Genomic DNA, 23696 nt, shown 5'->3' with positions numbered 1-23696 from the left:
TTGTCCTCAAAGTCTTTAATGAGCATAGAACAGACTAATGCAGCAAACAGGACACGTGGTAATTTTCACACCCAGCCACATGGGGGCAGTGTCACCCATTTCCATTGCAAGTGGCCAAAACAAGGTGCAAATTCAGTCACCGCCCTATGTTCTAAAGGACAAAACAAGCCGCAGTCACAGCAAAAAGAGAACGTGTTTTATTGAGTTTTTATAACCCGAACAACAAGTATAAATAAGCATTAAATAGGAATAAGATATAACCAAAGCCAGAGCTGGTAACAGTCAGTATTACTAGGACTGATTATGAGTTTCTATAAAGTGCCCACTGTGCTACCTGACCCCCAAGTTTATATATAAAAAAAAAAAACACTGTAAAAAACATTCATCTAATGTTACCAAAAATCTGATTAATACGGCAAGAAAGGAGAGATAGAGCAATGCGCTGCTCAGCTTCCTTGCCCGTTCTATGACCCAAACTCAGACTGGTTGCTATGGATGTGCTACCCTACCTGACAACCCAAGGCAGTGTATCCATAGCAACCAGTCTGTCATACAAAGATAAAGCTGGATCCATAAACTGCTGCTAGAGGGGACCCCCGCCATCCCATCCCCCATCTCAGCCTGTGTTATTAATCAGATTTTTTTTTTAAAACCCGTCCCAAAAAGTTTGTGATGAATTTCCCTTGTCGCTTTCCTTGCCAGGCCATCCGTTAATTTGCATCTGTGACGTATCTGGTAGGTGACAACTTTAGGCCTATTTAGTATTTGTGCACCCCTTTAAAACTTAGGTTTTCCCCTCCAAGTTCCTGAATATATATTTGGCGCCGCTTACCACTGCATTGATTCACAGTCTATATAAACTGCTGTAAGCGGTTATTATTGACGGGGCAAATACCCAGAAGATCAGGTAACACAGATGTCCCTGCTATTCTGCTCTGTAACCTGCAGCAAGGCAATTAGGCCTCTTTCACACGACCGTGACGGATTAGGTCCGGATGCGTTCAGTGAAACTCGCACCATTTTGCAAGCAAGTTCAGTCAGTTATGACTTGTTATGTTTTTCATGCAACGCAGAACTGATGCGTGAAAAAAAACGCTCATGTACACAGACCCATTGAAATGAATGGGTCAGGATTCAGTGCGGGTATTATGCGTTCACGTCACGCATTGCGGGAAAACTCGCTCGTATGAAAGGGGCCTTACATGGAGTGAAGGCAGGGAGGGGGACGCCCCAGGCTAGAACTGGTCTTCTACAGGAGCATCCTGCGCGGGTAGAAGGGGATGAAGTCTCTGAGAGCCGCTGATGGTTTTTCCTCTTGGGGTAGAGTCTTATTGTTGGGCTCCAGAAGCTGCTGCATATAACACGAGGTGCCCAGAAGCACGTGCCCGGTGGTCTGCATAGTAAACAGCGTCCAGCGTAGCGCCTCCCTGTGGTGAAATTAAAGAAAAACATTGGGGGTCATTTATTAACATTTGTTAGTGTAAAAATGGTCATAAGGGGCATTTTTGTGACTATTATAATGCCCGTGCGACAATAGTTTGTTGCACAGGCGTTTTTACGGCAAGTACAACAGATAGGCAGGATGGGGGTGGAGTGGGGGCGTGCCGGCCCTGGCAAATTTGGAAACAGGCGAAAAAAGGAAACGATAAACTGCACCAGCCGGGACTCTCAGAAATATGCACACGTCTCATCATAAATTACCTGTATACTATGGCAGCACAGGGGGGTCAGCTAGGACCAGGGGCGGACTGGGAACTTAAAGTGGCGCTGGAAAAAAGCTAAAAGTGGCCCTTTTGTACGTTGGACACAAGTAGGCGGAGACAACAATACTATAGTGCAGCACAAAATACTGCCCCAGCGGAAACAAATACCACAGAGCAGCAAAAAACACTGCTGTCCGAGCCACAGTGTGAAACTGCATCAATACAGCTGATTTCAGGAGGGCCTCTGCGGCCGCTGGCCGGGTACATAAGTGCCTGATGTTCCTACATCCATTAATGCTGAGTTCAGTAGATCTTTATGTACCTGGCTGGTGGCTCTCCCATGCATTTCCCTGTAGGGTCTATGACCAGTCCACCCCTGACTAAGACTCCTGTAAAAAGCCATCTTAGTAATTGTCCCCCATTGCACTCAGTCCTATCTTAGTTATATATGTTTCTGGGGCAGATGAGTGACAACCAAAATGGCCACCCTTACAACTCCCACAGAGGTTGTCACCCAGTGTTTCTAGGCTCCTGTCCACTTTGTTGTCCAATGACATATCCCCATCTCCCATATCCAAGTGTGGATTTGGCACTTCTGGGGCCCCTAACAAAGTTATGTCTGGGAGACCCCCATCACATCTGTCATCTCCACCACCATCGGCCAGCTAAGTCCCACTCTCTGCTTAGCAGTGCAACTTGGCCCCTGCTCTACAGCTGCAAAGGACCCCTGATCCCCCTGGGCCCCGGGCAGCATGTCTGCCCCTTACTCGTTATTTTTCCAGCTAACCACTTGTGACCGGTAGCGGGCCCTTGGCCTCTGGGGCCCCAAGCATACGCTTGGTTTGCATGGTGGTAAAGTCCGCCATTGACCATACTTGCTGGCCAGTAGTCTAGGAAAGCTGGCTGACAACCCTATTGAAGCTTTAGTGGTTGTCACTTGACTCCCCCCACGCGGAAGTAACTGGGAAGGGGGCATCCAGTCGGAGGAAAGACTGCACCATGATCCCGGAAGCCCGGATACTCACTTCATGATCCATTTGGCGCTGTAGCACTGAAGGTCATAGGACACGGTGTAGTTCCCGTACAGGGTGGCCTTGACATTCAGACACCCAATGAAATCCTGGGGATTATTCTTATACAGGTCGAAGCTGATACGCGCCACGTCGATCTTCCGCTGAGGCTTGTTGGTCAGCGAAATATGGTAGCCAGAATTCTGTGGATTAAGAAAATGACTATTAAATAGAGAATGTATTACCTTTCTCACAATTGCTGTTTGCTGTCTGTGAATGGAAACTTTCTATGTCCAGAAGTTGAAAAACCATCCTACTGACTCAGGTATAGGGCTCGTTACAATGCATCAGAGCTCTCGCTTGCACCTGTGTTAGGTGGACTGACTGGATTTTCAGCTTCTTGATATAAACAAGAATATTTCCATTCACTGCTAGCAAGCAGAGGGTTTTCATTGTGTAGTCGGCTAGTTGTCTCCATCATTTTGCACCCCATGGACTCACATGAGATGGTTTCCATGTTTGTCCTTTCACAAGAGCCACGAATACCGATCCGCTGTCCAGAGACTGGAAAAAGTCTTCAGTGTCCACACCGGTGCCATCTTCATCCAGAACCAGTGTCATGGCGTCATCCAAGAGCAGGGCATCCTGGGTCTAGGGAAAGAAGAGCGGACATATCGGGAGAGTGATGACCCCAAACGTTCAAAGATCTCATCTTCCTGAAGATCATCATCCAGCCGGGGAAATTGTGAATTGGGGCACCTACATGACTCTGCATTTTGATTGACATGGCCAGGTGTGATGATGTGTACACTGCCGGGTCCTGTCAATCAAACTGGAAAGGGCATGGCAGCTGCAGAGAGGGCTGAGCCTCTAGGTGTAACTGCAACACCCCCGTTGCTCCTAGAGTCTCATTTGCATATAATAAAACATCATTTTTCTCAGCAATGCGGGCAGATATGATAATGAGACCAACACAGATGCCTTCAGCTGCCAGGCGCACATGCAACAGGTCAGCCAGTGTTATAGATACAAAACTGCTGACAGATGCCCTTTAAAGGGGTCGTCATTATTTCTATGATCTGTCAACCAGATTAGTCATAAAATTACCATAGGTGCGGGGGCCGATCTTTGGAACCTCCACTGCTATTTAAATCAAGTCCCTATTCCTAATTTGAGTGTTGGACCCATCCTATAGAACTGGAGAATTGGGGCTTCATGGGTCAAATCCATGGGGAATATTAGCACACTAGATCTCCTGAGCTGTAACAACTGTAAACTGGTGGTCTGCATAGACTCATTTAGCTCAGGGGTGCTGCAAGCTCCTTCTGTTGCATTGCTCAGTTGGATGGCGCAGCAGGAGGAGAGACTTGACCATTACCCGTAGGGTCTCCACCACTCACTTTCACCTGGCGTGCTTTCGGCAATGCTGATTGGAGGAGAGCACGAAGCTTGAAGGGGTATTCCAGTTGTTTGACGTTATCCCTTATCCACAGGATAGGGGATAACTAGTGGATTGAACGGGGTCCTACAGCTGGGACCCCTCACCGATCACGAGAATGGGGTCACCATACTCTCTGCAGCCCCCTCAAATAAAAGGAACGGTCAGTCCGGCATGCATTCATTTCTACGGGAATTCCGGAAACAGCCGAGTGCTGTACTCGGCCATCTCTGGAACGCCCATAAAAATGAATTGTAGGGGGTACAGTACAGGGCCAGCGATAGGACCCCAACCAATCTACTAGTTACCCCTATCCTAGGGGATAACTTCCAACAACCGGAATACCCCTTTAAAGGACCCCCAAGCTCTAGTTTCAGCGGCATAGATGACTGGAATCATGTCAATGCCCTTATATAAGGTGCTCGAGTCATGCAGACACTGCAGATACCAATCCCCAAGCTGTGGCAGCCACTGACCTCATGAAGACCACTGGTGACCCCAGACCTCCAGTCTTGGTTCTCACCTTGTTAAGCAGATCTTCCAGACTGTCAGCCACGATGCCCTTTCGGATGGTTCGGTCACAGTTGCAAACTCTGAAGGGTCGTGGTTTGGACACCGGCCGGGAAAGGAACTGTTGAGTCATTGTGGCGCTGACGGAGACGCACCTGTAATAACCAGGACATTTATAACACCTAGTAGTGTAGACGGGTCTAATGCGTGATCTGCCCCCTGTATGGTCCGTGATACCCGCCTGCTGCCTGTTTCATCATTCCCTGTGACCTTTGTGCCGCCTGTTCACACAGTTCGACTTTAGGACAGGCCAAAAATTTCCAAACACGAAACTGTCTGACTCATAAATACGGGTAAAGGTGACAGCGACACAACGGGGAACAGACAACTTTGCCCCCGATCTGACTGGCCTTCTGATATTTTCATGTTTATCTTAAAGGAACATACACAGACAGTTCTGAAATCACTTTCTACGTACAGACTGATTCCCGCCACTGTATCTGTATTTTGTCATTTGGGCTGAATAAAAAATCCTGTCAGTAATTTTTTTTTATATTTAAAGGAGATCTACTGGAATAAAACTGGAAGAGGCCCTTTACTGTATATAAAAAATGTGAAAACGGTTTCACAATATCTTCATTCTAGGATGAGATATGACCACTTGAATTGACAGGCCCAAAGCCTGAGGCTGGACTGAGGACAACATTCCCTGTTTTGATCTCTGTCAGGTGTGCTGTTGTCATGGAGACCTGGTGTGGATCCAGATTGGCAAACTGATGGACATCCCCACCTACAGTATACACAAAAAATTTGACAGAAATCGAGGGGCGTTCCTTCGTGTCCAATAGGACTCGGGGTCACCTCTTATGTAATGTTACGTGAGGGGTAAATAAGCATCGAGAGCAGGGTTCCCCTAATTGTGGGGGCTCCAGCAGCAAGACCCCCTGTAATTAGTTAGGGGTCTTATCAAAAGAAAAGCACTTACTGTATCTAAGGGCCTGTTCACACTGTGGTTTTATTACGAGTTCCACGTGGAAATCACGGTGGGTGACCTCACGCACCATTTAGTCCCATTGAATGGGGTTAAATCCATGGGCAGATACTGAACCCATGGCAGAAATCCGAGGGTCAGGACACATACACTTCAAATTTTTACGCTGTGTGAACAAGCTCTAAACTAGACCCCCTCTTTAAGTGAGCGTTGCTACGGATAAAAATGCATTGGTTGCTATGGTCACCCCTTTCACTAGACAATATCATGGCGGTTAGGTTGGGTGGAGGGGCTTAGAAGTAGGTTTCTTACTTGGAGAGAGACTTGGGAGAGAGAAGACTCAGTGACTTCATGGCGTAGTCCATCTTTGTCAGGATAATTTCCTCCGATCTAAAAGAGACGTACAGTGTATTAATATTGCGAGGGAACTACTACTATCCAGGCTGTCCGCACCTGCTGGGAGTTGTAGTTGCACCTAATTGGAGAGCCTCAGAGACTCCTCTGCCATCGAGAACACGCAAATGTCCTAGAGTAAGGGCCTCGGGGGGGATACTCACCGATCGGCCATCTTGTCAGGAGTCGCGGTCTGTCACGTACAGAGAAAGTCTGACAAGTGGCGGCTGCGGCGTCCCTTATATCCTGCCTTGTGCACCTTGTCCTGTCAGATCATCAGTGATGTCACCGCATAGAGGGTGACCTGGGAAGTCATGGGTACAAGGTCCTAACTGGCGAGAGGTTTCGGACAGAAAGGACAAAGTGCAGTTTTATTATTCTGGGTGACAGAGGATGGTAGACTATGCATGGCCTGCTTCTGTTAGTGTCAGTCTTTACTGCAGTCCTGACATTCTATTCATGGACATCAGGTTGAACAGTGCTCCAGGTCCTGCTCAGATAGTGCTGCTAATGTTATGACATGAGTTTAGCTTTTTTTCATGCGACGCATATTCTGCACCAAAATCCATGTGAAATCTGCATCCCATGCATGCGCAATGTCATTCACACGCATAAGAAAATTTCTGTGCGGACTCCCGGCCTGAGTATTATTTCACCGTGAATAGAAGTGGAATACAAGAAAACACACAGCCGAGCCCCTTTTCATATTAGTGGGACCAATCCTGGTAAGGCTCCACAGTACATTTGTGGAAAAGACATAAATACTTGGGCTCGCGCACACGACACACGTTTTTTTTCCACATCAGATCCGCATTTTTTTTGCGGATCGGATGTGGACCCATTCACTTCAAAAGATGCGTACAGCCCACCATAAGCCTGTTCCTCGGCCCCGCAAAGAAAAAATAGAATATGTCCTATTTTTGTCTGTTTTACGAACAAGGATAGGACAGTTCTATAGAGGGCAGGATGTTCCGTCCTGCAAAATGCGGAATGCACGCGGCCGGTATCTGTGCATGAGCCTTTATTCTGTTGTGTGAACACTGCCTAAGGCTAGGTTCACACAAAGTATTTTCCATGCGTTTTATTGGTGCAGCGTCTGCATTCCTGGCCATTTTCAATGAAATACAGGACATGGATTCTGTGTCAAGAATGGACAGGACACTTTTTTTTTCCAAAGTGCGGTTTTTAAAATCGGAAATGGGAAAAAAGAAAACACTGTTTGGTTTAACATGCGGATTCCCCAGTGAAATTAACAGGGAAGTTCTGCATGGCGTTTTTGGTCAGGATCTTTGACGCAAAATCCACCCAAACTACCTAGCCTAGGGCCTCTTTCACAGTATTTTTGCATCAGTATTTATAAGCCAAAACCTGGAGTGGGTCCAAAACACAAAGAGGCACAAATATTTTTGTTACATTTTATCTCTGTTTTGGACCCACTCCTGGTTTTGGCCTAGGCTACTTTCACACTAGCGTTTCTATTTTCCGGTATTGAGATCCGTCATAGGGTCTCAATACCGGAAACAAAGCGCTTCAGTTTTGTCCCCATTCATTGTCAATGGGGACTAAATGGAATGGAACGGAGTGCTCCAAAATGCATTCTGTTCCGTTTGGTTGCATTCCCATACCGGAGAGCAAACCGCAGCATGCTGCGGTTTTCTTTCCATCATAGAATGCGGAGCAAGACCCACAATGCAAGTCAATGGGGACGAATCCGTTTTCTCAGACACAATAGAAAATGGATCCGTCCCCCGGTGACTTTCAATGGAGTTAATGACGGATCCGTCTTGGCGATATGTTAAAGATAATACGACTGGATACGTTTATAACGGATGCAGACGGTTGTATTATCAGTAACGGAAGTGTTTTTGCTGAACCCTGCCGCATCCAGCAAAAACACTAGTGGGAATTCATTCTGACATTTATTTGGGGGGGGGGGATCCTGAAATAGGAGTAATTATAATAAACATTTGCGGATTTTCCTTGTCAAATAACGATAGGAAACAGTCAACGGACAGCTGGCAAAGCGGGGAGGGAAGATGTCACTATAACGCCCTCCCTTGGTGTCTCCTGGGCAAAAAGATGGCAGTCCTCCCTTGTTTATAGTGATGGTGGACTGTCATGGAGACAGGAGATAAACTGATCATTCACTGAGATTCTACTTTAGGTTTTTTAATTAGCAACCTTCTTAAGGGCCCCGCCATTAAACCCTTGGCTATTTTTGCTAGACAACACGGCTGCCGGCCCTACTGCTGGACTGGTATTAGTGGTGTTGATGGGGGTGGGTATGTACATATATATAGCTTTCTCATTTGACTTGTTTAGTAAGGGAGAGGCCGGACTCCTTTATTAAACATGGCGCCCAGGAAAAGTGAAGCAGATGCCCATAGCAACCAATCAGCTTCCAGCTCTCATTTTCCACAGGTCTTTTTTTTATAAAAGCTGCAATCTGATTGGTTACTATCGGCAAGTGCTCCGCTGTTCCTTGGATAACCTTCCCCTATGGCCTCCCTAATGGAGGTTTCACAGTCCATGTTGAATTATAGGATAGGAGTATATCCCCACATAATAACTCACTGCTGAGAAGTAAATCACTCCCAGGAACAGACCAGTTCACTCTGTAAGGCTACATGCACACGACCGCGGATCCGCAAAAAACAGAAGCTGCCCGGGTGCCTTCCGCAATTTGCGGAACGGAAGGCCGTCAATATAAATGCCTATTCTTGTCCGCAAAGCGCGGACAAGAATAGGACATGTTATATTTTGTTAGCGGGGCCGCGGAACGGAGCAACGGATGTGGACAGCACACGGAGTGCTGTCCGCATCTTTTGCGGCCCCATTGAAGTGAATGGGTCCGCATCCGAGTCGCCAAAACAGCGGCTCGGATGCGGACCCAAACAACGGTCGTGTGCATGAGGCCTAATTTAGAAGCTAATGGGGATTATTTATGAATGCCAGTTTGGCTTTAAAGAAAAAAGTTGCAAGAATCCATTTTGGGACTTTTTTTAATGCCCGTGCGACCATATTTTGTCACACGCTGCGTTTGTACACCATCCTGGCCACTTGGGAGTGGTGGGGGCGTGTCCGGGCTATCGACCCCATGGATGGGCACACGCATCGTCATAAATTATGCACATCCTCTGGCAGAGCAGGGGGCAAAACCAAAGTAAAACACTGCTCTTTGTAAATGATCCCCAATGTCTATATGTAAACAAACCTGAGGCATAGCTGCGGGGCCCCATGTAAAGTGTAGTGGGGGGCCCCTCCAACTATTAATTGCTATTAGGGCACGGGCTCAGGCCACACCTAGCAGGATTTTCTTTACGATATTCCGCTGCGGAGAATCAGCAGCATTTACGGCGCACATGGCCGTGCTGGTATGACGCGGGTAAAATCGTTGGGAACTAAAACAGTGGCATAAAACTTATGGTCTGTGGTAGCGGAATCCATAACGGAATTCTTAGATAACCCGAACCTTGTACGCCAAACTTGAAAACAGAAGTTTGTTCAACATCAGTCATCACAGCCCAAAAACAGGATTATCCCTTCTAAAAGTCTACGGGGTTGTGGGTTTGTATGGACAAAATGAGAGGAAAACTGCTGACAGCTCCCTCTTATGGTGCTCAGGGCAGCTAACCACTGCCTTCCCCCACACAGAACTGTATGTGGTCCCAGAAGTATGTTTACAGGGTCCTACCTGAACCAGACTCCATTCCTAATTGGTAGCGAGGGTAATTGACCTTTAAGGAAATTAACCCTTTCATCCCAGACCATGAGGTCTATAGGGGACAAGGACCTATGCAAAGTGTATATTATGGCAAAATTAGAACTGCTACAGGACGGGGGTCCCATGAACAGTATATACATTAAACATATTTACAGTTCAGGTATCCAAAGCTGTGTATAGCAGTAGCATGGTGTGAACAGAGCCTGTAGCAGTACAACATGAAACTACTTACAGTTCCTGGAGACACTGCTGCTCCTCACTGTCACCAGGGCTGCCACTTACTGATCCTTTTGGAGTATTTGGTGTATGATGAGAGTTACACTCCCCTTTACCCAGACTGCTTTACTGTAAGGAGTGACCTCAGGCCATTGCTGCACAATTCCCACTCCCAGGAGCAGTGTGGAAATAAGCAGGAGCACAGGTCATTAGTGGTCTGACACATACCGTGGTGGTTTATGGCCGCAGCTGCTCCCCCCACCCATGCTGTAAGCGTGCTCCATCCACATGTCGTAATATAGTGCTGGTATCAGGCATAGTGATTGTGAATAGAAGTGGCAGCGTAAATAATCGCACGTGACTTATGTAGGTAAAAGGTGAGTGGCGGTGTAATAAATACATGATTGTGACTCCGTGTAATGGGACTCAAGTCGTCTGTTGCAACACTGTGATGTGCAGCAATCAGCTATAATCTCCAGCAAGCGCTTCATTTCCCTGCAGCTCCCCCACAGGAAATATGAGGCATTACTAAATTAATGGGGTTCTCCAAGATTTGGCAGAGAACAGTGTAATATATATTTTAAAAAAATGTTACCTTTGAAATGTCCCGCGCTGCCAACCTGATCCGCTCTGGGCCTGTACTGACGACGTCACGTTCTTCAGTCCTATGATCGCTGCAGCCAGTCACTGGTCTTAGTGATGAAGTGCCATTCGTGCACACGTGACCACTGAGGCCATTTATTGGCAGCAGTGGTGGCACGGGACATTTTAAAGGTGAGGAGTATGTTTTTTTGTTTTTGTTTTTTTTAACAATGCCCCCTGCCTAATATCACAAGATCTTGGAGAAACCCTTTAAATTTTACTACAGCGCCCCTCACAGGGAAAGTGAGGAATTTCACAGTTAACAATGAGATCAATGGGCTGTCCAAGCAATGTACAAGTTTCCCCTGTACGGGTATATTTTTGACCGGGTAGTTACAATGAAGAAAATAAAAAAGCATGCGGCCTTACCACAACAGCAATACGTTTTTTGGTCTTGTACAGGTTAAAGGGGTTATCCAAGACTATAAAATGGCCCCCCATATGCCGGGCCCTTCACAATGAATATACCCCGCACCACCGCATCTGCTTCTCCCCACGCACGGATGAAATCCGGTGCCTGGAGGGAGCAGCCAATGGCGGGCGGTGAAGGGGACGAGCCTCCCTAGCATTGCCGGTGACGCTACGGAGGCTCATCCCCTTAATCGAACTAACCTTGAGAATTAAAGTAACAGGTCAGTTTTACCGTACAGGGAACATCGTAAAAACAAAACCCATAAGGCCTCTTTCCCACGGGCTTGTGCGCCCCGTTGCCGTATTGCGGAACGCATTTGCGGATCCGTTCCGTGGGCATTCTGCATCACGGATGCTGACCCATTCACTTCAATGGGTCCGAAAATCCGGAGATGCGGAATGGTACGGAACGGAACCCTACGGAGTGCTTCCATGGGGTTTCGTCCCGTACTTCCGTTCCGCAAAAAGATAGAACATGTCCTATCTTTTTGCGGAACGGCCGGATCGCGGACCCATTCAAGTGAATGGGTCCGCAATCTGCTGCGGCTGCCCCATGGACTGTGCTCGTGCTATGCGAGCCGCAGAACGACCACGGCGCGCACATGCCCGTGGGAAAGAGGCCTAAAACTGTTGCAACTTGTTCCGCAAGAAACAAGCCCTCATACGGCTATGTGAAGAGAAAAATAAAAAAGTTATGGCCCCGGATAGGCAGGGAGTGAAAAATGAAAAATCCTCTGGGGCTGCTCATCTGCATATGGATTTAAAGGGAAAGGTGTCACTGGGGGCCCTGCTAATCAAGAGAATGGGGGGGGGAGTCTGTCGTTGTCCCCCCCATTTGAATGGAGCGGCAGTCACTCCTCCATTCAGCTCTATGGGGCACAAAGAGATAGCAGAGCGCTTGTACTCGGCTGTCTCCAGCATTCCCATAATGCTTAATGGAGCAGCAGACATGCATGTGTGTCTGCTGCTCCACTTAAGGCTACATGCACACGACCGCATGTGTTTTGCGGTCCGAAAAAAAAAAAAAACGGATGACATCCGTATGCCATCCGTTTTTTTGGGGGGGAATCCATTGTAACAACAACACGGTGTGCTGTTCGCATTTTTTGTGGACCCATTGAAATGAATGCGTCCACATCCTATCCGCAAAAAAAAAACGGAACGGACACGGAAACAAACACCGTTCGTGTGCATGCAGCCTAATGGGGGTCATTCTCATGGTCTTCCGCCCCCCTTAAGACATGTCGGTTAGCAATATTTATAGGGGCACACTAACTTTAATTATGTGACGCAGTGATCGGGGGCTTATATATACAAAAAAAAATATTTTGCAATACATCTACAGTCTTCCACACAATCAAATAAAGCTGCAAATTCCTGCATCCACAAGATGACAGGCTCTTGGCTCAGTTGCTGTAGTAGAACTGAAAGTCTCAGCATGCCTTTCAAAATGACTAAGCAGCATCCATGTTACTTGGAATTCCCCATATAGCAATTTGGAAGCTAGTAGTAGTAGTAGGTACTAAACTATGGAAGAATCCACTTCCGGTGACCATTACACACGGCAGACAGCTACTTCCGGGAGCGCCAAAATGACCGCTGACTTTTTAACTTCCGGGAGTACCAATATGGCGCCGCGCTGGGACCGGAAGTGATCATGGTGAAGCGCTGACTGAGCCATTATATCGGGAGGAAGGTGTCAGGTGAGTCGGTGTCGGGTGCAGGGAAACTGGAGCTTGTGAGATGGGAGGTGCTGGGCTGCGGCTGTGCCTGTAGTGATGGGGTAGGATTAGTATAACGTGCAGGCTGCTCTGCTGTGTCTATATTGATGTAGCAGAGCTGACAGGGCTAGTCACAGTGGATATGGCAAGGTGTTGGCTGTGTGATTTTACATAGGACTGCTGGAAAATCTCCTGCATTATTAAAGGCTTGTCTCTTCGGTGGGAGCTGGCGTGCTTCAGCTCTGGAGACCCCAACAAATGGCCGATGGGGGAGTGCACAGCCAGCCCACTTATTAGGGGGGCCCTGCCCGGACGCAGAGCTCGGGGCCCCCCCTCTATCAGGTCTATAGGCCCTTTGGGGGTGTATATCCAAATCCTGACTTATTATCAGGACAACGACAAACAGAGCTCTGCTACATCTGTAAGGCCGGGTTCACATCTGCTTCACTCTATCCGGCGTACACGTTGGCTCTCCACGGGGACAAAAAAATGCTAGACGCAACGTTTTTTGTCCGGCAGAAAGTCGCCATATATGCTGGAAAGTGGCGGGATTACCACCAGATCCTGTTACATAACTAAGTGTTCTTTGAATGGTCACCATATAACATTACATTGACATGTGGGGGGACGCCCCTCCTCCCTCAGCAGCAATAGCGGATTATTGGGGGGTGCACCGTAATGAAATCTGCTATCCTCTAGATAGGTCAATATCTGATCGTGAGGGTCCGACACCCTCAGAAATCAGCTGTTTGACTAGGCTGTGGTGCTCCTGGGAGCGCCGCAGCATCTTCACAGCTTACCAAGCACAGCGCTGTCCATTGGATAGTGGTCGTGCTTGGTATTACAGCCTGGGCCCATTCACTTGAACAAGACTGAGCTGCGCCTAGGCCATGTGACTGATGGAGGTGACGTCACTGGCCTAGGAAGAGGACCGTGTCTTCAAACAGCTGATTGGCGGGGGTGCGGGGAGTTGGACCCCCCATCAATCATAAGGATCGGTCAGCAATATTAAAGGGGTTGCCTCATTTCAGACATTGATGACACATAGCTAGGCTGTGCCACCAGTATCAGGTAGGTTTGGGTCCTACCTCTGAGACCAGCTCCTATTTACAGAACGGGACCCCTAAAGTTGTACTGAGAGCAGCTGCGCATTCACTTCTATGGGAATTCCAAAAATAGCTGAGCGCTGGGTCGGCTATTTCCGGCGCTCTCGTAGAGGTTAATGAAGCGGTGGCCGCGCTAGTGTGGTGCGCTGTCCGAAAACGCACTGTGAGCCGGGTATACTACTAAAATGTAACTTACTTTCATTGATTGAAAAGGTAGACAACTAACAATAGCGGTGAGTAAACAATCAAAAACACCACGTCCTGAGGTTGCAATATTTTGATAAAAAAGGAACGATCTTACCCCGTCCAGAAGTATTCAGGTCAACCTCAGATGTGTGGCGTAAAAATGCCAAATGTTCAGTGGCATAAGGACATAAGTGACCAGTGCTCATCATGTCCGCGGCGGTCAGCAATCTCCTAATTAGCCCCATGCGTAGACCCTACCTGCCGGAGGGTCAGGGAACTAATTAGCGCCTGCCTAACAGACACAGAGCACCCGCCCCGACAAAGGAGACCCCATACGGAACCTTTCAACTGGAAGACTGGTATTGATGTTGAGGCCCTGTATTCCTCGATTCCAAACGAATGGGGCCTGCGGGCAGTGGCACATTTTTTGTCCACACGCGGATGACAGTTTACGGCGCACAATCACTTTGTCCTCCAGCTGCTTGAGTTCTCTCTTAAAGGGCTTCTGTCACCCCCAAAACACATTTTTCATTTTTGGGCTTGTTAAAATCCTTATTGAACGACTATTCCCTATATAGGGCTCTTACCTTGGTCTGTGGCTTCGTTTCCTAAAAAATCGATCTTTTAAAATATGCAAATGACTTCACTACCAGCAAGTAGGGCGTCTACTTGCTGGTAGCCGCCGCAAAAAAACGCCCCCTCCTCCTGTTGATAGACAGGGCCAGCGAGCGCTCTCCTCCTCCGGCTGGCCCTGTCAGCATTTCAAATCCCGCGCCTGACGTCACCGAAAGAGAAGACGTCATCGGCGCAGGCGCACTGAGGGAGTGCTGAGGAGGCGAGCGTCCTTCTCTCAGAGCGCCTGCGCCGAATGAAGACAGGCGCGGGATTTGAAATGCTGACAGGGCCAGCCGGAGGAGGAGAGCGCTCGCTGGCCCTGTCTATCAACAGGAGGAGGGGGCGGTTTTTTGCGGCGGCTACCATGGCAGATTAGAATCGGGGGCACTGCGATGGGCAGCCTCTGTGCCCCATCGTATGCTAATTTGTTCCTCGGCTGGTGTGAGAATACTGTGGTCTTCAAGGATGGAACCATGATGGACTTCCAGAATGGCCAGATGTGGGCACGTTATATTGATGACGTGTTTGTCATCTGGAAGGGCAGTCCAGAGTCATGTTTCATATGGGCAAATAGCCTGAATACCAGTGACATCGGTTTGCGGTTTACGTCTGAATGCAACCCGACCCAACTGGCATTTCTGGATATTTGTATTATCAAAAATGATGATGGTACACTTGACACCTCGATTTTTCGTAAACCCACTTCTATCAATTCTCTTTTGAGGTGGGAGAGTAAAAAGGAATCCCCCCGAGGCCAATATTTACAGCTGAGGAGGAACTGCTCCCAACATTCTGACTTCCACAGGAAGGCGGCTGATTTGAAAACTAGATTCTTGGACTGTGGCTATCCCGTGGACAGGCAGCCCTGGTACGTGACCGTACATCCCTCCTTACCCCTACAAATAGGCAAACCTCAGGGCGTTCTCCCCAAAGAGATATACGGGAGATTCGCCTCATAAGTACTTATAACGAGGCGTCTTCCGGAGTGAGGGAAATTATTTCCAAGCACTGGCATGTACTCGGAATAACCCCGGATATTTGCAAAGTGATTAAAGAACGTCCTAGCATTACGTATAGGAGAGGGAGGAGTGTACGAGATCGGACGGTAAAAAGCCATTTCTCACCAGCACCGCCATTGGAAACGTGGTTGGATAAACCTATCCGTGGGACTTACAGATGCGGCGGCTGTGTAGCCTGTAAATAGGTGAAATGTGGCAAAACCTTTAAGAGTAACAACTCTAACAGAGCGTATGAAATCAGGGACCTGATAAATTTCAAATCTAAAGGGGTGGTTTATAAAATCACATCTTCCTGTGGTAACGAGTATGTCGGTAAAACATCGAGGGAGTTGAGGAGGAGAATTGGCGAGCATATTGGTGACATCAATAATTCAAGGGACACTTCAGTCTCACGTCACGTTAGACTGGAACACGAGGATAAGGGTCCATTCACACGTCCGCAAAATGGGTCCGCATCCGTTTTCGCAATTTTGCGGAACAGGTGCGGACCCGTTCATTTTCAATGGGGCCAGAATGTGCTATCTGCACTTCCGTTCCGCAAAAAAATAGAACATGTCCTATTCTTGTCCGCAATTGCGGACAAGAAAAGGCATTTTCTATGAGTGCCGGCAATGTGCGGTCCGCAAAATGCGGAACGCACATTGCCGGTGTCCGTGTTTTGCGGATCCGCAAAACAGATACGGATGTGTGAATAGACCCTAAGACAGAGTGTCTTTCTTTTATGGGCATTGAGAGGATTAAACCAACAGGAAGACGAGGAGAATTCTCCAATGTGAAGCGAGGTGGAACTGTACACCCTTTAGGTTTGAATGAGCAACAGAATTTTAGCTGCTTTATTTGAATTGCTTACATTTTATGTTCCGGCAGCCTGGGAGAACATGTGACGCGAACTTCCAGGTGGAGGTGGAGCGCGCACGATCAGCCTGCGTTTTACTTGCGTGTCAACACGCGCTGAAGGAAGGCGCGTCACTGGGATGCAGACACAGACTGATTATTTTTAAAAGGGAGATGGCGCGTAAGGTCGCTCTCCCCCAGTTTACCATAACCTGCGGTGAGACACAGGTTGATAGGGGACACTTCCCCACGCCAAGTAATGACGATCACCACGGACCGTGCCTACTCTCTGTTGCTACAAGCAATTGTCTAAGGGTACTTTCACACTAGCGTTTTTCTTTTCCGACGCTGAGTTCCGTCCTAGGGGCTCTATACCGGAAAAGAGCTGATCAGTCACATCCCCATGCATTCTGAATGGAGAGCGATCCGTTCAGGATGCATCAGGACGTCTTCAGTTCAGTCTTTTTGACTTTTCAGGACGGGATAATACCGCAGCATGCCGCGGTCTTATCTCCGTCCAAAATTCCAGAACACTTGCCGGATCCGTCATTTTTACCCATTGAAATGCATTAATGCCAGATCCGGCCCCGAGTGTTCCGGCTAAACGGATCCGTTTTTGCTGTCTGCGCATGCTCAGACCGCAAAACATGTGAAAAAAAATAAGTGCCGGGTCCGTTTTTTTCCAGATGACACCGGAAAGACGGATCCGGCATTTCAATGCATTAGTCAGACGGATCAGGATCCTGGTCCGTCTGACAAATGCCATCAGTTTGCATACGTTTTGATGGATCCGGCAGGCAGTTCCGGCGAGTGTGAAAGTAGCCTTATACTTTGAACCCGTAAGTAGAGGAGACATTATCTCCTTGTCTATTCTGTGTAGGTTTGAGTGACCATTTTTCATGTTTGTTTTTTGTTCCCTTTGTTTTTTTCAGTATTCCCCTTCACTTTACTTAAGTCCCCTGATGAGTTCCGATGGCGGAAAGAAACGTGGCATGTAGGGAATTCTAGTGAGGGTATTTGTAGGGACTAGGCCCCATAATGGGGAAAGGTTCCGTATGGGGTCTCCCCTGTCGGGGCGGGTGCTCTGTGTCTGTTAGGCAGGTGCTAATTAGTTCCCGACCCTCCGGCAGGTAGGGTCTACGCATAGGGCTAATTAGGAGATTGCTGACCGCCATGGACATCATGACACTGGTCGCTTGTGTCCTTATGCCACTGAACATTTGGACTTTCACGCCACACATCTGAGGTTGACCTGAATACTTCTGAACGTGGTAAGATCGTTCCTTTTTTACCAAAATATTGCAACCTCAGGACGTGGTGTTTTTGATTGTTTACTCACCGCTATTGTTAGTGGTCTACCTTTTTAATTAATGAAAGTAAAAGTTACGTTTTAGTAGTAGACCCGGCTCACAGTGCGTTTTGAGATATATTGGGGTGAGACATTATACCTCTGCATGATTATCCCTATTACATTGAGGTACTTTGGTCTTTTTCGCCTATTGGACTTCCGAAAATATTAATTTTTCGGACCTCCCATAGAAATTAAAGGGGTTGCCTCATCTGAGACAATGGGGGCATATTGCTAGGGACCCGCACCTATATCGAGGACGCAGCGGGCCAAAGTGGTGGCTAGAGGACTTCGGTCCGGCCACCACCAAGCGCTCTCCCCATAGAAGTGAATGGGAGTGCGCCATGCATGCACCCTCCACCACTTTCGGGGCTCCGTTTAGGAGATAGGTGCGGGTCCCAGCGGTGGGACCCGCACCTATCAGACAATAGCGATCGGACCTAGCGATAGGCCCCCATTGTCTCAGATGAGACAACCCCTTTTGATTGAGAGCACACGCCCTGTTCTGTACATAGGAGCGGGTCCCAGAGGTGCGACCAGCTCCTATCTGACATTGGAGGCATATTACCCAACCCCTTTAAAATCTATGGACAACTCGGGAAGGGGAAGGGGGGGAATCTTTTGTACACGTTTACTTTTGACTGAGGGAATTTTTACAATATGGTTTATTGGTAATATTGCCTCATGGCTTCTCGGCTTCTGCAACTTCCATGTCTCACAGTACGCGGCAGCTGCAGGGTGCCGTTCTGTGATCACTCTGCCCCTCTCTTTCTCCTACTGATTTATGATGAAATCAAAGATGGATGATATTTATAGTAAAGTTTCTCATAATCATGTGTTTCCCCAGGTGCGAACATCGACTATGGCTTCCCGTGCGGGTCCTCGGGCAGACGGGACAGATGGAAGCGATTATCAACATCGAGAGAGGGTGGCCAATCATTATCAAATGAGGTAGATCTGTCTGTCTGTGTTCATGTGTAGTCTGTGTAATTCTGCTGTTAACCACTTGGTGGCGCTGCAGTTGTATTGTATTCTGCAGCAGTCTCCGGCAGGTTTAGCACAATGGTATTTTTATTGAACCTCTGCCCCCGGCCATGTACAGAAGCTCAATGTCACATACCAACAGTACCTTACATAAGTGGATGGATTTTATAGTCCGTCTCCCCCCTCAGTGAGGCTGAGTCAGGTAGACTGGAGGTAAAGGGCATCTTCTCGTGATTGGCGGGGGTCTCGGTGCACAGACTCCCAGTGATGAGAACTTTCTCTATGAGCTGTCAGGATATGGATTACACTAAGCAGCTCATGCAGGATGGAAGGGGGTTTATTCCGTTACAATAACTGGGGGTATAAGTGTCTGACAGGCAGAGATCCAACCAGATCGCGGGATTCCCCCGTCTGAATGAAGCGGCGGACACGTCTGTATGCTGCCTCTCCATTCAGCTCTATAAGGCTGCCGGACGTGGCTGAACGCCTGGAGCCCTGCAGAGCTGAATGGAGAGGCATACACGCATGCTTGGCTGCCGCGTCATTCAAACAAGGGATAATGGCCCCTATCCTCATGACCAGTGTGGACCCCACCGATCAGACACATTCCCTATCCCGTGGGTGAGGGATTAGTTGTCATAAGTGGGACAACCCCTTTAAAAAGGATGAGTCCATGAACCTCCAGGCACTATATACACAATGTAGCTGGATTTCACTAGACCACTTAAAAATTTAAAGGGGTTGTTGTCGACTCTCGCCATTTTCACAGCGATATGGGACTAAGCACCGACCTCAGCCCCGTACTTATACGATAATATTGTAGTTGCCTGCAGCCACCACTAGAGGGAACAATCTACATTTGGGTTTACACAGCTTATATTGACTTGCATCATAAATCTGTATGCAGTCAGCTCCCCCTAGTGGGGGATACTGTATAGAAAAAACTGTCCCGACCTAGTCCTGCTTGCACAGCTGCCATTACTGATAATCAGCCTAGGATGTCCTGTGAATGAAACGCAGCAGCAGCGGCGCACATCTCTCATTTACTCCCCACGCTTATTGAAGTTACCTACACTGACACACTGTGACAAACTGCAGCTTTTCAAACTGAATGTAAATGAGAGAACTTTTTATAGATTTTTTACAGTCACTGACTGCAAGCAGTTACCTTTTAAATGGAGAGGAATTGAATTACAGGATCAGTCTACGCACAGGAGTTGTCCGTAACCATGCACACTATGCAGACACACAGGTCTGCATAGGAGCTGTATATCCAGTACAGTAGCAGAGTTGGTTGCAAATGTGTTCATACCCCCTATTAAACATTTCCTTCGACTTTCCTTTTGTTTCAGCGTGTCTCTGAAGAACGAAATCAAGAAGCTGATCTACGCCCACATAGCCATCTGGGCGTTGCTGGCAGCTCAGGCAGTCGTGGCCCACCTGAAACTGGTATCCCATGATTTGGTTGCCATGCCGTACCAGTGGGAGTACCCCTACCTCCTGAGCATCGTCCCCTCGCTCTTCGGATTGTTCTCCTTCCCCCGTAATAACATCAGTTACCTGGTGATCTCCATGATCAGCACAGGCCTCTTCTCCATCGCCCCCTTGATCTACGGCAGCATGGAAATGTTCCCCATGGCCCAGCAGCTGTACCGCCACGGCAAAGCGTACCGCTTCATCTTCGGCTTCTCCGCTGTGTCCGTCATGTACTTGGTTATGGTTGTGGCCGTGCAAGTTCATGCCTGGCAGATCTACTACAGCAAGAAGCTTTTGGACTCTTGGTTCACCAGTACTCAGGAAAAGAAGAAAAAGTAGCCGGAGGGTGGAGGCGAAGAGAGGTAGGACTATAGGGAAGAAAAAGGAACCAGAGGGTGGAAGGAAGGACCATAGAGAAGGACTTGGAGGGAATGATGTAAATGGTCCATGCAACGTGTTGGAGGAGCAAGGCTTTGGTTGATTTAAAGGGGTTGTGCCGTTTTGAAGTTATCCCTTATCCGCATGATATTGGTTAACTGATAGGTGGTAGCCTGACCGCTGGGGCCCATACCGATCCTGAGAACGGTGGTGCCAGTCTCCTGATCTGACGGAGCGGCAGGTTAGGCATGCACCCTACCGCTCCATTTATTCCGCTACAGATAGCGGACTGCAGCACTCCGCTATTTGCGGCAGTGCCATAGAGAACGGAGCATCAGGGCACATGCTTGACCTCCAGCTACATCAGATCAGGGGAACTGCACCCCCATTCTCAGGATCGGTGGGAGTCCCAGCAGTTGGACCCCACCAATCATTTAGTTATCTCTTATACTGTGGATAGGGGATAACCTCAAAACTTGGCCCAATCCCTTTAAGGCGCATTTACTTTGTAAATCTTCACAGATCAGACATTATATTCCATGTTGTTGTAAGAGAAGTCTGTCTCCTTCCGTCTTTGCTTCCATCTGTGTTTTACAAACGTCCACGTGAAAATAAATGAATGTCTTGTATGAAAATTAATTTCAGATCGTTACGTTTTGTCACTGTATTAGAGAGCTTAGAAGAAAGATGGAATCCGCCCAGCGGCCATATTGAATTTTCCGTATAAATGAAACGGATGACGAAAAGTTCTGCAACTTTCTAATGTACTTTGTGTTTCAATTCTTTGCTATTTTCAGGATATGTTTGCTGTCAGTGAATGGGAACCTTTCTCCTGCCCTGATGCAATACCATGTATTAAGCCTGTTTCACACTTGCGTTGTGGCATTCATTGTCAATGGGGACAAAACTGATCAGGATGTATTCCGTTGCGATTTTGTGACCGGCCACCAAACTGCGGTTTTGTGTCCCGTCTGCGAAACGGAACAAACCGGATCCGGCAGCAAAATCAATGTAAGTCATTGTTTTTTTTTTGTTTTGTTTTTTATCCGAAAACAACAAATCCGTCACCGATTGACATACATTGATTTTAGTGCTGGATCCGGTTTGTTCAGTTTCAATCTAACACAACCGCTTCCTAACAGAACAGTTTTGGTCCGGTTTTGAGATCATCCTTCGGTTCTCAAAACCAGGAAACCAAAACGAAAGTGTGAAACAGGCCTTAGCCGGGAGACCTGTGCTGGATAGACGGTAACAGATCCTCAGCAATGTAAAGCATTAAAGGAGTTTTCAGAAAGTAGAAACAATGTGGCTAAAAGGGAAATGCTGTAAAATAACTAAAAAACCATTACCCGATTGGCTGCAGCAAACTGAACATCGCTGTAGCACCAGCAGAATTATCAGGCAGGTTTTTTTTTGGGGTCTCTGAAAACCTCTTTAAATCTGCACAGGGTTTTCAGCTCTGGATGACCACAAGCAGAGAGCTTGAAAACAGCGAGGAATTCAAGCAAAAAGTATATTAGAAAGTTTCAGAAGTTTTTATTAGGTCATCATTAAAGGGGTTACGCCATGATTAAACGTCATCCCCTATGCATTAGATAGGAGCTGAGTAACTGGATCCGACTGCTGGGACTCCTAGACTGGGAGTCCCATCCAACGTTCTGATGGAGCGGCATGTTTAACACGCGCGACCTGTCAGACATTACTTCAGTGGCTCTTTCAATCAGTAAGTAACGCTTTTATTTTATTGCATCGCCCGCCATTGCCCCGTTTTATCTTGAAACCGGACAACTCCTTCAAGACCAAAGATGATCTGGTCTCCTTTACGACCTTTTCATATTGTGCTGTTTTCCTGAGATGAGTCCTGTACGTGAGATGAGTCAGGGACAGGACTCATCTCAGGTTAATTTGCATATGTATCAAATCGTTTTTTTGACACAATAAAAGCACACAGAGCTATGGGGACTGGGTATTGCGGATGTGCTAGCGCCGATCTAGCAGCCCATGTCCTCAGCTCTATACCCAAAATCCAGGTGACAGGTTCCCTTTAAATATCTATTATAAAATGCTTTCACATGTAATTCCCTTCAACTCGTATCAGTAACTGGCGTGCTGATAGGGAGCAGACTGCTGCAGAGATCACTCTGATATCCAGTCTCGTGACATAAGTCAAGCGGAAATATGTAATATTCCACTTGTCAGGATATTGTGGTCAAAGCCCCAGTGCTGCTCCGTGCAAACCATCATCCTAACCTTCACTGCCTGAAACTGGGCCACAGCTATGGTGCTGATCTTATCACCCTGTGGTATACTATCTGCTTGGCTGCAGCAGGTTAATGGTTAAATGGATTGTATTGACCAGGTGCACCTATCGCTTTTTATACCAGGAGATGCCCAGGTTATACCAGCATGGTCCATATCACTATATACAAGAAAATGTATAACTTATACCAGCTGTACATATATAATTATATACAGGAGATACCCAGGTTATACCAGCATGGTCCATATCACTATATACAAGAAAATGTATAACTTATACCGGCTGTACATATATAATTACCGTATATACAGGAGATGCCCAGGTTATACCAGCATGGTCCATATCACTATATACAAGAAGATGTATAACTTATACCAGCTGTACATATATAATTACCGTATATACAGGAGATGCCCAGGTTATACCAGCATGCTCCATATCACTATATACAAGATGTATAACTTATACCAGCTGTACATATATAATTATTTACAGGAGATGCCCAGGTTATACCAGCATGGTCCATATCACTATATACAAGAAAATGTATAACTTATACCGGCTGTACATATATAATTATATACAGGAGATGCCCAGGTTAGACCAGCTGTACATATATAATTTTATCCAGGAGATGCCCAGGTTATACCAGCATGCTCCGTATCACTATATACAAGAAGATGTATAACTTATACCAGCTGTACATATATAATTATATACAGGAGATGCCC

The 23696-nt window shown here is 47.4% G+C and overlaps 2 protein-coding genes across 3 annotated transcripts; one reads left to right on the top strand and one right to left on the bottom strand.

The window, feature by feature from the left end:
* Positions 1–1091: 1091 nt before the first annotated feature.
* Positions 1092–10236, bottom strand: CIDEC (cell death inducing DFFA like effector c). 2 transcript variants are annotated; one of them, XM_040408299.1, is made up of 7 exons: positions 10002–10235; positions 6210–6377; positions 5965–6042; positions 4675–4816; positions 3215–3364; positions 2729–2916; positions 1092–1427 (listed from the first exon to the last, which is right to left on the bottom strand). In XM_040408299.1, exons 2-7 carry the CDS (start codon positions 6218–6220, stop codon positions 1250–1252), a joined length of 747 nt encoding a protein of 248 aa, XP_040264233.1. In that variant the 5' UTR covers positions 6221–6377; positions 10002–10235; the 3' UTR covers positions 1092–1249. The 2 variants fall into 2 exon arrangements, with proteins under 2 accessions (XP_040264233.1, XP_040264234.1); XM_040408300.1 differs by lacking the exon at positions 6210–6377 and having other exon boundaries at positions 10002–10236.
* Positions 10237–12659: 2423 nt separating this feature from the next.
* On the top strand, positions 12660–21335 carry JAGN1 (jagunal homolog 1). The gene is made up of 3 exons (XM_040408301.1): positions 12660–12741; positions 18715–18818; positions 20204–21335. Exons 2-3 carry the CDS (start codon positions 18730–18732, stop codon positions 20664–20666), a joined length of 552 nt encoding a protein of 183 aa, XP_040264235.1. The 5' UTR covers positions 12660–12741; positions 18715–18729; the 3' UTR covers positions 20667–21335.
* Positions 21336–23696: the final 2361 nt, after the last annotated feature.

The sequence above is a fragment of the Bufo bufo genome, chromosome 9, assembly GCF_905171765.1.
Source record: "Bufo bufo chromosome 9, aBufBuf1.1, whole genome shotgun sequence".
NCBI lineage: Eukaryota > Metazoa > Chordata > Amphibia > Anura > Bufonidae > Bufo > Bufo bufo.
This window is presented reverse-complemented; position numbering and strand designations above follow the sequence as displayed.

What these genes read in the sequence shown, in the direction of transcription:
- JAGN1 (XM_040408301.1), top strand. Translation starts at nt 18,730, where the DNA reads ATGGCTTCCCGTGCGGGTCCTCGGGCAGACGGGACAGATGGAAGCGAT. An exon ending in GCCAATCATTATCAAATGAG is followed by an intron (nt 18,819 to 20,203) that starts GTAGATCTGTCT and finishes CTTTTGTTTCAG; the next exon opens with CGTGTCTCTGAAGAACGAAA.
- CIDEC (XM_040408299.1), bottom strand. An exon ending in TGGAAGATCTGCTTAACAAG is followed by an intron (nt 3,365 to 4,674) that starts GTGAGAACCAAG and finishes TTCTTTCCCTAG; the next exon opens with ACCCAGGATGCCCTGCTCTT. An exon ending in AAACATGGAAACCATCTCAT is followed by an intron (nt 2,917 to 3,214) that starts GTGAGTCCATGG and finishes CTTAATCCACAG; the next exon opens with AATTCTGGCTACCATATTTC.